General features: G+C 38.9%; 1 protein-coding gene across 1 annotated transcript; it reads left to right on the top strand.

Annotated features, from left to right (window-relative positions):
- The first annotated feature begins 394 nt into the window (after nt 1-394).
- LOC120463366 (alpha-2,8-sialyltransferase 8E) lies at nt 395-12,304 on the top strand. The gene is made up of 7 exons (XM_039652407.2): nt 395-505; nt 981-1,061; nt 1,145-1,231; nt 4,958-5,099; nt 7,545-7,657; nt 7,854-7,931; nt 10,721-12,304. Exons 1-7 carry the CDS (start codon nt 399-401, stop codon nt 11,211-11,213), a joined length of 1,101 nt encoding a protein of 366 aa, XP_039508341.2. The 5' UTR covers nt 395-398; the 3' UTR covers nt 11,214-12,304.
- The last annotated feature ends 1,089 nt before the right edge of the window (nt 12,305-13,393 follow it).

Genomic DNA, 13,393 nt, shown 5'->3' with positions numbered 1-13,393 from the left:
TAGAAATGATTACATTCTTCGCTGGCATAGATATCCTAGTGGTAGAACTGAAATATAAATTTTCCATCCATGACAATTCCCTGCTTGACCAACTCATTTGCCTTTTATACTGTCGCATTGTTCATTTGAATGTCCAACTTAACCTCGAACGGCCAAACAACATGCCTCAAAATAACTCAACAAATATCCATCAGACAACAAAAAAACAAGAAAACAGATGAGCAGAAAAAAGGGGGAAAATTACAGCCTCAGGACCACGCTCACACACCCTCAACAGTCACACCAGAAACGAGAGAGAGAGAGAGAGAGAGAGAGAGAGTGAGTGTGTCGCCCCTAACCTGGACATCTCTCTCACACACACACACGCGCGCACATTGCATTGGATTGCATTGTCTCCGATGGCATCGGCTTCTCTCCAGTGGATCTTCACACTGCTGATAATCCTGGTCATCTTTCAGTGTGTGTTTGTGATGTTTTACTACACAGCCGACATACACTTGTCCAGGTGAGCGCTTTTATCTCGATATTTCATTATAATTAAATAAACGCTATTTAAATGAACTCCAATCAGGCTCCGTGTTGCTGTTTTTTAAGTAATCTAAAGTCTATGACTAGTTTAAGATTTGCGTCTTAATAAGTGAGTTTTTTTTTTTTTATTCTAAGTGATGACACTATAGTGATATTGTGCAGTTGTTAAACTTGAATAGGGAAATATATTAGATGTGTAGAGCTGATCAGGATGAAGCTGTTTCACTAGATTGTGCTTCAAATAAATCCTTTAATTTACTGCGGGGAAAATGTTTACAACATCTTAAAATTTTAATAGGCTATATATGTATTTGCTGAACAAGAACCTTTATTTTTTAAGAGCGAGGAAGTAGATTAAGTGCCATCAGCAGTTTTGAACAAGTTGATCATTTAGAGACATAAGAAATAGTTAATGAGCAACACAAAAATGACATATGCTCTTCTTCTTTCAGAGATGAGTTCACAAAGGGGTTTTTGAAGCTCCATTGCGCAAAACTCAGAAGCAATTTTTCCATTATCAAACCGGCCACAAGGTGCGTAAGAATGAATATCAATCAGCGATCCTGGTATTTCGCATAACTGACCATTGAATGAAATGTCTTTGTTTCCCTCTCAGTATAAATTTCGAAAGGTTCACGCAGGAGCTGTCAGATTACATGAGCTGCCCGTACAAATATAACCAAACTGAGCGGGAGCTGAACAGGTTTGTCTTTAACATCTTCATCACATTTACGCTCATGACCCAAGGGTTTGCCAGGTCAAAAGTCAAAAATGATTTGCATAGAATTCAAGGTTATCTTGTCAATCTGTTGTATTTTCTGGGTGTGATGATCTTGCAATTTGAGCTACAGAAACAGCTATTCGTCTATAGACCTAAACAGACTTGTCCGCCCAGTTGCACATATCGTTTCTTTTTTTTTATTCCCCAGTCTTTGTCTTTAAGTCTCAACCAAGAAGTTTTTGAGCAGCACTTGTGCATATATAGACAACCAGGATCATCTCATGAAACATTTCATATTTTAGGATAACACAGTTTGATTCTGTGTAGAAGACCTTTTTCATGAGTCTGAGATACTGTGTCCATTGATTGATGAAACTTCGTTTCCCCCGGGGGAAATTCTTTTCAACAGCACTGAACTTGTTTACCACACACAACATAACCAATATGGAAAGAAAAAAAAAAACATCCACCTGTTTTATGTAAATTTTGGCATATCGCTTAAGGCGAGACATAGCTTGAATAGGGTACATTTTTTAAATATTAGAGATCGCCATAAAACTTCCCCAGGTGATTACTTGCACAAGAACGAAAAAAATATTTTGTCGGTAGACAGATCTGAATTGATGATAAAGCCATGCATTTACCCAAGATGAAAAAAAGTATTTCAGTATGCTTTCACTACCTACCTAGGACGGTTCCCAAGCTTTTTTTGTCTAAGACCCCATTTTTCCCAAGAAAATATTTTAAGGTCCCCCTTTACATTTAAAGATATAATCGCTCTTGTAAGCTTGCAGAAAGGATGACAAAATATGTTGTTTTCAAACAAACGATATGTTTACTGTAGCCCTCAAACCTCAAAATATATTAGCTTAAAAATTATCATTCTAGAAGAAAATTTCAAATGGCACAGAGGATGTGGCTTTTGCATCTGAACTCTTCAAATATATAAATTTAAAATCTAAGTATTGTGATGAATGGCGTGGGGGTGTATCTTTTTGTGTTGTTTGGCGTTGGTTCCGCCCGTCTGAACCTTTTCGTAGATGTCCTTATTGATGATCGATCTCACCTGGACGGGAGGACATTTAAGAGAGCAGAGGGGAAGTTCGGGGGGACGTGATTGGCTTCTCGCGCTCGGAGGGAAACGGGGACGCGTTGTGTTGCTCGAGACCATTAGGGTTTGTCCGGCAACGAAGATAGCTAGCTAGAGAGACTTCATCGGTGTAGTTAGTAATAGTGGGACGGGGGTATAGGAGCGCTGGCCACTTGTTCCTGGAGCGATTAAAAGAGCTGCGTCTCGCATAAAATAAAGAACTCGTGCAGCACCAGTGATCCTTAAAGAGAACCTAGCCTGAGGAGGACTAATTAATGCCATTATTGTGATTGCTGTGGCTGGGACGGACAAACGCGGACAAACAACGCGTGCTGCCTCTCTGTGGACTATTCATCACGGCTGACTCCGTTCCCCGAGACCTCTGGGCGGGGTCTTATTTGCCTGGAAATCGGGGAAGTGTTTTATATTTTAACCATTTCATGAGTTATGTGTGGGTGTGAATGTGTATGTGAGAGTTGCGCATTTTAGAGTGTGTACGCCCATTGCTTTGTGTACGCGGGACCAAGGACGATGATTTTTCCACTTGATAAACGGATTGTAGTGTGATCACGAGTTCTAGTGTGCTGTGCTGGGCTGGGGAGTAACCATTGGAGTGTAGTGACGTTTGCAGTGTTCACTTGGGGATCGCGATTGTCCTAGTGTGCGCGTGCTGAGTTAATGTGGGATAGAGCCTCTTCCAACGTGTATTTATATGATGGTACTATTTTTCTAAATCAGATTGTCAATAAAAATATATATTTTCTCTAAAATCCTGTGTGGTGACGTGCCCTCTGTCCTCCATAAATTGTTAAACCTCTTACTAGAATAATTAAGGTTTACTACAGTATAAATGAAAGTCAAAACCCATTTTTAGTCATACCTGGAAACAAATCCTGGTCAAATAAGTTATGGGCCATTTTGTAGAAATTTTTGGTTCAAAGTTAGAGTTTAAAACATTTTGAAAAGAAAATAATATGAGCAGAAACTGTCTAACTAAATGAACGTTCGTACACACACACACACACACACACACACACACACACACACACACACACACACACACACACACACACACACACACACGAATCATATTTAAACACTCGTTTTTCGTTATACAATAGCTTTCAATTGTAATGATGGAATCACTGTAACGTTGGATGGCTATAATTAACGTTTAAAATGTGGTCATTTTTATCCAGACATCAGTTATAGGTGTTATCAATGGGCTATATGCACGCATAAGTTCCGCATTTGACGCAAGGATGCTCGTCCATTTCCGGTTGTGGAGATTAAAGCGGAGGAAAACCGGAGAAAACGGGATTATGGCAGAGTCTTCAATATTTACTGTCCTCCCGTCTTTGAAACGAAACGTACATACGTTTAGATGTAATTTTATATAGTTATGTTTATTTAATATAATTTTAAAAAGAAGCATAAACACAACGAGGGGTGTCTGTTTTATCTGTTTTTGTGACTAACGTTTCTTTAGTATAACCATGGAGTATAAAATTCAATATAAATTCTCGCTATTGCATTGGACTCTACGATCGGCGGAAGTTATCGAGCATCCTTACACCTTCACCGGAAATAACGCCGTGCATAGAGCCCATTATTTAGTTGTTGTTGCTAGTTTGAGTTGAGAAATACACATTAATACACAGAATGATCACTAAATCTGTGTGCATTTTTACTTTAGAACCAAGCAAGTTGACTCATGAAACCGTTTGTTTATTATATCGCAATCGCAATATTGACCTCATAAATCGCAATATGACATTTTCCCCAAATCGTGCAACCCTACTTGAATTATACATAGCGGCACTTAAACATTCATACAGTTCATTAAAATTTATCCTTACCGTTAGCAATTGGATTAATGTACTTTTTTATGTAATTGAAAATTTTATTTACTGTATACAATTTAAAAAAAATCTCTAACCTCATGCTCTGGATGCTGTTCTCCATTTTTTATGTAGAGTGTTTATATGGTAAATGGTAAATGGACTGTAGTTATATAGCGCCTTGACCACCAACACGCTTTACATATTGTCTCGCATTCACCCATTCACTAACTCATTCATACACCGAAGGTGGTGTCAACAGTGCAAGGCTTAGGTATCACACACACACACACACAGAACTGGTGTTAGGTGTCTTGCTCATGGACACCTCGACACTTGGTCAGGTGAATCGGGGATTGAACCACCAACCTTCCGGTTTGTAGACAACCTACATGAGCCACTGCTGTACTACCGCCCCTATATTGACTGATGTGTGTATGATCTGAATGATCGGCATTGCTCGAATACAGGTGAAATGGTTTTGAGCCAATTGTTAAATTCTGCCTGAAGAGTCAGGGGTTTTGTGAATGTAGTTTGAAGATTTGTCTGTGTCTTAATGAACTGTGCAAAACTGTAATGTGGCAGCTTTCTAAAAAACATGACATTATTGTTCGAGACACGGCGTTTAAAGAGACGAGCTGTTCAAACTGTTCAAACAATAAAGCTACTGAAGTGGGTCGTTTTAACAGAGATGACACTGACAAAGCTGATCATGCTACATTAATACTCATAAACTCTCTCTCTCTCTCTCTCTCTGTGTGTGTGTGTTTATGACAGAATCCGGTTGCAGTTTTGTTGTAACGCCACAGGATCATTCATCCTCACCAAACGCAACACAGCCATCACTCAATTCATCCAATATGAAACAAGCACAAAAACATACAAAATGAAAGCAGAACTCCACAAGATGCTGCCTGAGGTGTGTGTTTCAGACCCAGATCCAGATATGAAGAATGAAGACCCGGAGTCACAATTATAAAAACTCTCACAGGAGTTTGTAGGCCGTCTTCTTACAGTTACAAAGATCACGGCAGTTATACCATTTCCAAGGTCTGAGCTACGTCATTGCTCACACGCTGAATGACTCTCATTGGCTAAGAAATAGATAAACGTAGTAATTTTCCATCGATTAGCATCAATCTCAGCTGACACTCAGAGGCACGTCATGACCTTCCAGGTCACAGATTTGGGTTGCTGGGCGCCAGTATGTCCAGAACAACAACGTCAATCTCCAATAATGCCAGCAGTTCCTCAACCTGCAACCAAGAAGACTAACACACACACACCGACACACTGCTTTTCCCAGGTTGGATTTGGCCAGGCTCTAACTTTAAACAGGAGGGTCGTCTCAAAACATCAAGATAATGTCTTCGTTCACTCGAGGATAGCTAAACTTTAGTGTAAGACTTTAACAAAGAAATGGTCCTTCAAACTATTGGCTTCAATCAATGACCCCTTTATTTTCTAACACTTTGGAGACCTTTCTCAAACACAAAACAAATCCCTGCATTGCCTGCATTCAGATATCAAATACAGACTTTAGAAAATACACGAAAAGAACATTTCAGTAATCACACTAGTGACTTCTATAACAAAGTAAAATCGCACAAGCCAAGAGAACTCATTCAACTCATTTGATATTTAGAAAGAAAAATATTGATGAATACCTTGATTATAATTACTCATCATAAACATTGAAGCAGCATTGCATTCCCATCCACCCCCTTCAGTGTGTGCGTTTGTGTGTGTGTATGTGAGGCATGTGAAGCGCTTTGGTGATCATTAGCCCCTTTTCCACCAAAGCATTTTTAGAGCCGGTTCGGAGCCGGTGCCTGCGCGCGAACCAGTTCGGCAGCCAATCCGGTTCGCGGCCGGGAAAAGCGGCACCAACTCTTTGCTGGACTAGAACCGTTCTTTCAGCACGTCATGTTTACGTCGGGGGCTGAGGCGGGTTTAGATGTGTTCTAAACATATTTTCTGACCATCCAACCACTATCTCACGACCAATTCGTACGAATTCGACGCATGATTAAAAAGTGTCTAATTCGTACTCATTCGTACGACCTCACTCGTACTAATTCGTACGAGTTGTCCACGTGATGGTTAAGTTTAGGGGCGGGGTAAGGGGTAGGTCATTCGTACGAAAATATGTACGATTTAGCAAAATCGTATTAATTCGTACGAGTGAGGTCGTATGAATTGTTACGAATTAGCCACTTTTTAATCATTCGTCGAATTCGTACGACTTGGTCGTGAGATCGGGTTGGACCATCGCAAAACCAGGAGAAACTGCAGAAACAGGCAAACGTTTTTATTTATCCATTTTTTATTTTTATTTAAAACATAAGCAAAGAAGAAAACAGTCACGATATAGAACAAATAAATGGAAAGAAAAAATGACACAAGACACAACTTATCAGAAAAGATTACCAAACGAAAAAAGACTTACATATTTCAATTGTTTGTAAAGTTTTCTTGGTACACGAGTTAGAGATAATCCCAAAGCAATGCACTTGCAAGCGTTTCTAGCGACGTGCACAGTGACGTAACGACGTCGTTCCCTGAGTGGAAAAACAAACAGGTTCTGAACGGGTTCGCAAGTTGAACCAACTCCGAATCAACTTTGAACCAGCACCAGTTCCGAACCAGTTCTTTTTTTGGTGGAAAAGGGGTAATTGGGTCTGTGAAAGCGCTATACAAATGCAGTCCATTTACCATATATTCAAACATGCATACATGTGGAGAGGGCTCTTAATACGCGTGTGCATGCCATCGGGTTTGTTATAAATATTCTAGAGCTGCAATCTCTGTTACTTTAATTTCCTGTTAACACTATAAAGCTGGTTTTGAACAATCCTTTGTTTAAAGTGCTGTATAAATGAAGATGATTTGACAAAGAATCCGGTCCCTTTTGAAGCCCCAGTCGTGTCTGACATCTGAATATGCTGGAGTTTATGCTTGAAGGATCGAGGAGGATTTTTCTGTGGTGATTGCTCTTCTTAATTATTGCCCTGATGGTCAAAATGGGGATTTTCAACTCTTTAGCTATTTCTTTACAGCAACTTTCTATTTTGTAATGCTTAACTATCTTTTGAAGCACATCCGAAGTTTTTCTTCTCTCCATTGTGATGGAGGATTAAGGCCAAGCTTTCAATTATTTCACTTCAATGAAAGGTTAGATTTTTGCCATTTTTTTTATGAAATATTAAAAGGATAAGCAAAGCAGATTTATTTTTATTTACCAGGGGTATGAGCATAACATTTTGTGTGATGTGTATATTTAAATATACAGTTTGTAAAATATAAACATCATTATGCCTATGTAAAGTCCCCATGAAAAACATATTTAACTGTGTGTGTGCAGGACATCCCCTGGTCCGGTCGGCGTCTGGGTCGGTGTGCTGTGGTCGGCAGCGGTGGGATTTTGAAAAACAGCAGCTGTGGACGTGAGATTGACAACGCAGACTTTGTCATTCGGTAAACACATCCCATCATTATTTTCTGACACACTGACCACAACATCATTATTCATCCATCCTTCCTGTTAAAGGAAGAAATGAGAAGTGATAAGAATGTAAATTTTGTACCTTAAAATGCAATGTAAATCGCTTTGGATAAAAGCGTCTTCCAAATACAATGTAAATGTTAATGTGATGTTTTCTGTCTCTTTCAGGTTTAATTTGGCAGTGATTAATGACAGTGATGTTGGGCTGAAGACGGATCTGGTAACCATCAACCCCAGTCAGATCCGGTCAGTGCACGCACACTAAAAACACAGCTTCGATTATCATTTAAAGGAACTTTTCATGACTTTTCAGATTCATTTTGAGTCTTTCAGAATCTTTTATTATTGATTGCTATTTCTAAATAAAATTCTAACTAACACTTTAATAAAAACACATTCATTGGCCATTACTGGCATCTCTATATTCTTGGTTTCCAAATGAAAATAATTCAGATTTAATTAACTACATTCAGGTTGTGTTTAGTCTATATTGTATATTTCTTAAATATGTATTCTGGTTAAATATAATTTATACTCTGTGGTTATTATTTGACTGATCCTTCAGGTTGTAAAACAACAGAAACATAGTATGAAAAGCGAAACATTGGTAAACCGATCTGTCACGTATTGTGGAAACTATATTTGGGGGATTAAAGTAATGGGCCGAAAATAAACTTGATTTACTTTATGCAAAATGCATTTCTCTTTGTTTGACATGTTAGTCATAGTGAAGTAATATGGAACAAGTGAAAATTATTATTGGGTGTTTTTAGTTTGATGACAGCAGGGTTTTATGTGGCATTTAAAACAAGTATGTTAATCTGTTCTGTATATGTTGACAAATAGCATTGCGTAAACTAGTTTATTTATCACATTGATAATATAGTCACAATCTAGCAATCATGAGTTAACCTGACTTGATTAATATTAATTTATAAATAAACTAATATTTGTTTTAAAAGCTCAAGGAAATTTTGATTTCTCAGTTAATCAAAATTTCTTTGAGCTTTTGACATCTAAGAGGTCATCTTTCATATTATAAGAATATCCTGTAAGTTTCAGAACTGAACATTTTATTGACACCAGGCTCAGCAAAGGACTCGTTTTTAAAAGTGGGGAAATATGACGTCAAAAACATCAACGCCTACTTCAACACGGCCGGTTAAGCCCCGCCCACCGACTCGCGCATTACACGCATAGCTAAGTAACATAGATGCCTACCTCGTGATCACAAACCGGATCGAGCTACCGAGCAATACAGAATATTGTGCAGCGCCTGGTTGTGGAAGAAGACAGTCGCTACATAAACTTCCTCTGGATTCCAACAGGACTGCATGGATAAACTTTATTTTTAATGACTTTCCACTCCAGCTGATGAGGGTAAAACATCGTCCGTCTGTTCGCTTTATTTCACTGAGGATTGTTTTGTAAACAAGACTGGATTTGCAGAATGATTAAGAGTAAAGAACGGTGCTGTGCCGTCTATATTGGATCTGACAGGAATGGTGCAACACACGGACTCTGGGCCAAACATGTACGGGCGAATCATTCCGGTTGTCATTTTACAACATTGGACGTTTACAAAACAATTTCCCCCAAGTGCATCATTCTAGGACTGCATTTCTTATTATCCTTCCCTGCTCATTATCTCCTGATTATGGCATCTGCAACACCTGTGCCCCTTTATTTGGACTGTTCTGTTCCTTGCTAGTTTGTGAAGTCTTGTTTTACCCACATTGTATCTCTGTACTGTTTTCTCTGGCTTGCTTGTGTTCTTACAACTTGGACTTATGATTCTCAGCCGCCTGCCTGTGAAGACTACTTCTCTTGGATTGCCCTTGTCTGTGAGCTGTTTTTGAGTTTTTGTCTGCTGTTCTCTGCTGGCTCACCTGTGTTAATAAATTACTGCAGATGGATCCAAACGCCTCAGCCTCTTCGTTACACAAGCATTTCCTTAAGATTTTTCCACGAAAGTAAAGAGTTTATTAATCACGAAAACGAGTATTTATTTTTTGCTAATTATCATTTTATTTCAGTTAGTTTTTCAGTAAATGTTGTTAGTTTTGTTTAGTTTTAGTTTTTCCAAACGGTTCCAAACGGAAGCAAATATCCATAGACGTCATGTTAAAATGTCCGTTTTCACAGCATAAATTCATATGTTTACAGTTTGGTCCCATGGACTTTTATTGTGTTTTTCGATAGGTTCCAAACGCCTGACAGCTGTAAGGGGATTGATTTTTTTTTTCTAACTCGTTAGTTTAGATCATATTTAGATACAAAACGCATGACAAATAAGGGCGGTTAACTTTGATTGACAGCTGATAACGGGCTGCGCCGAGTGGAATTTGACGTCTCGGCCATGATCTGACACGACACATCATACCACCTCTGTATCCTTTCTGAAACTTTTGTATTTTGTATTTTCCAAGATTTTCCAGTATGGCGCCGCCCATACCCCCAGCCTAAAACCCGTTCCTTTAGAGAGTCTACGTCACAGACGCTTTGTCCATATTTTTTACAGTCTATGTCTTTTCCCAGTCTTGTCTTTTCTATGTTTCAACCCTCGAAGAGAAACTGATGAATCGGTCTTTGTCGAGGTAGAATCCTTCTTGTCAATTTCTTATCTTGAGGACGTACGCACATGAGAATGCGTTTCTGCAGTAGCATCTTGAATGGGAGCTTGTGAAGGGCCTGAAAAACTACCCTTTTTGACTGAAGGGACCTCTGCGCTTACCCCTTGGACTGCAATGCACTGGTGAACCACTGTTGAATGCGCTCTTTTCCCCTGTCTAGAGAAATCATTGAATGAGTGGATGTGGGCCCCCATCTTATATACCCATATATACGGGGAAGTGGCTTGGCATGCAAATTCGTCACCAATTCCATTGGCGGTTTTTATAAAACTCAGAGATGATTGGGGCTCCCAAGTGACACGTAGTCGTGACTTACAAATGGGGAACAGAGACATATTTCCCCGCTGTATACATAATATGTGTTCTGTCAGTAGCGTTTATTATAAAACTGTGTTTCTGTAGATACAAAGACCTCGAGAAGAATCCGGATCCGTTGGTGGAGCGGGTCAGTGTGTACGGAAACGCCACCATCATTATTCCTGCCTTCGCATACAAGTTCTGCACAACTCCGTCAATCAACGCGCTCAAAGTCCTCCATCCACTCAGACCTCATCAGCCGGTGGTGTTCTTCAGCCCCTCTTACCTGCGGTCACTGGACCGGTTCTGGAAGGGGCGTGGCCTGCAGGAGGACCGCCTCTCCACTGGGTTTATGCTAATCAGCACTGCACTGGAACTGTGTGAGCATGTTCACGTTTACGGATTCTGGCCGTTCGATAACGACCTGCAGGATCAGCCGATTCCATACCATTATTACGACCTGAGCCGTCCGAGCTCCCACAGGCACAAGATGCCGGAAGAGTTTGTGCGACTACTGCAGCTCCACAGCCAGGGGGCGCTGACACTCCACCTGCTGCCCTGCGACTCACCAGAGACGGATCGAGAAAATAATTTATAGGGTTTGCATGAAAACTATCCCAGGTTGTTAAAGACATAATATCTTAGATTGTTGGATTTAAATTTCCCAAAACCACTAGAAAAATTATATTTGCACAAATGTTTCCAAGAATTTTTTAATCCAGAGAATTCCGCAATTTTATCTCATTTGTGCCGCCTGATTTCCGTTTTACTTCAGTTGTAGAAAACTTGGAAACACAAAAGATGCTTTAATGTGTTCCATTAGACAGGCGAGCAACTGTTCGAGTAGCTTTATCAAGAGAAAAATAACCATTTGTTATATAGCTCAAAACGGTTGTTTGAATCCCTTGTTTTAGTGATTTACTGAGTACCATGTTTGTACAAAGTGGCTAACACTACAAAATCAGAAAGAGCTTTATCTGTAGTAACAGCATTTTCTTCATCATACATACATTTTTAATTAATTTCATGCCATTTAGAAACACGTCATCCAGCTTTTTATGAATAAGATAGGCTATTCAAGTACCGATCTATCGCACTTCAATACTATTACAATACAAGTGTCGCAGACACCAAGCGGAGGCACACAGTAACATTATAACAATTTTCAACACACTCAGAAGTATTTATAGTATGATTGTTTTGACCAAGAACCCCACAATTTTAAGCACTTGCTGGCAGTTTCATTAAAATGAGATAAAACAATGTGAATTTAAAGGGAGCATGTTGAGAAAACATGCGATAAGAAAAGTGAAAATCAGCGAATAAGTTGCTAGAGTTACCGAACATTCCTTTGGAAATTAAATTAAAAGTGATTTTTTTTGTGAAAAATTTGTGTCAAGAACAATGTTAGGAAAGGAATATTGACACCAATGGACCACAGACCAGTATCAGAAGGACCATTCAAGCACTTGGTAATTAGTTTTCAGATAATGGGTCAGCTGGTACATCTGTAACACTTAAAGTGCACACAAGGAAGGTTTTATAATAAATTACAATGCTAAATTTATAATTGTTTTTAATTTAAAATTGTTATAATTGTTTCCAATTCAGGGGTTTTTAACATTTTAAATGGCTGATATAAAAACTTTGCTGATATAAAAATTATTTGATCAGATATGCACAAAAATAAAAATACATTTAATGAATGTGCATTATAGTGCAAAATGTTCCTCTCTCTCTCGAGTTATCTAAATGAGTTTATTGTCATTTAATGACTTTTCTGAGATAAACGTAATTGCGCTCAAGGTTTCTCAGTTTGAGCGATTACATGAGACATGATCCGTTAGTATGTTGTTCTATATCTTTTATCATTCCTTCTAATTTTCAGTCATGATTACTTCAACTAGACGCAAAAAGGAAGAAATGGACTTTAGTCAAGAGCCGCTCAAGTCATAGCAATAAGTCAAGCCACATCAAAAAAGTTAAAACTATATTTATTGTTAAATTATAAAAGAGCAACATGGCATCATGACTTTTGCGTAAACATTAACGCCAGTATCAAGTCAAGTTGTGTGATTTCTATACGCATTTTGAGCTATCCGCATGTATGCATAGTCTACGCCGTTAAATGTCCGAGTGATTCGGTTTCACAAGTTCACACTTACATACAATTAAATGGAATAAAGTATAATGCGTATTTGGCGTGCTGTACGAGGGGAGGGCTCCGAGCTCGGAATTCGGCCCGAACCCAGAGTACTCCCCCCTGTGTAAAGTGGTTTAGGACTAGAAGAGTGGAGGAGGGATGCTGCTAAACTGTCAGAGAAATGAGGTGAGACTGCTGAGTCTATATATACATGCTTTAATCATGATTGCTAAGTGCTCTCCACCCGTGTTAATTATCTGAACGTGCTTCTCCCGAACTTTGTTAATAAAACATCATTAAATGTCAGAGCTAGGGGAAGAATCATAAATGCTGTTAACCCCAGTGACGGGTTTGGGGTAGGTCATATATTTATAGTATAGATAATGTAAGTCAACGGTGTTCATAATATGCGTGTTGACTCCAAAAGTAGAAATACGAATTGGCGTGTCATACATATGCCATTTCATGAGATCAACTAAAACTTACATTGACTAAAACATTGATTCTTGGGATTTAAGAATTGATATTCCTTCATAAAAACAAGATGAGATTAGATATTTTTACTCAGCCCTATTTTGAATCAATATTCATATGGATCATTCAAAACTAAAACACACAATGGATAAACATTAGGC

This window comes from Pimephales promelas, chromosome 20 (genome assembly GCF_988280905.1).
Source record: "Pimephales promelas chromosome 20, fPimPro1.hap1.1, whole genome shotgun sequence".
NCBI lineage: Eukaryota > Metazoa > Chordata > Actinopteri > Cypriniformes > Leuciscidae > Pimephales > Pimephales promelas.
Note: the sequence above shows the minus strand (reverse complement) of the source record. Positions and strands in the feature narration are given on the sequence as shown.

Bases quoted from the DNA above. Each gene is read 5' to 3' on its own strand.
- LOC120463366 (XM_039652407.2), top strand. From the start codon at position 399: ATGGCATCGGCTTCTCTCCAGTGGATCTTCACACTGCTGATAATCCTG. The intron at 1,232-4,957 runs GTTTGTCTTTAA...TGTTTATGACAG, and splicing joins ACTGAGCGGGAGCTGAACAG to AATCCGGTTGCAGTTTTGTT. The intron at 5,100-7,544 runs GTGTGTGTTTCA...GTGTGTGTGCAG, and splicing joins TCCACAAGATGCTGCCTGAG to GACATCCCCTGGTCCGGTCG.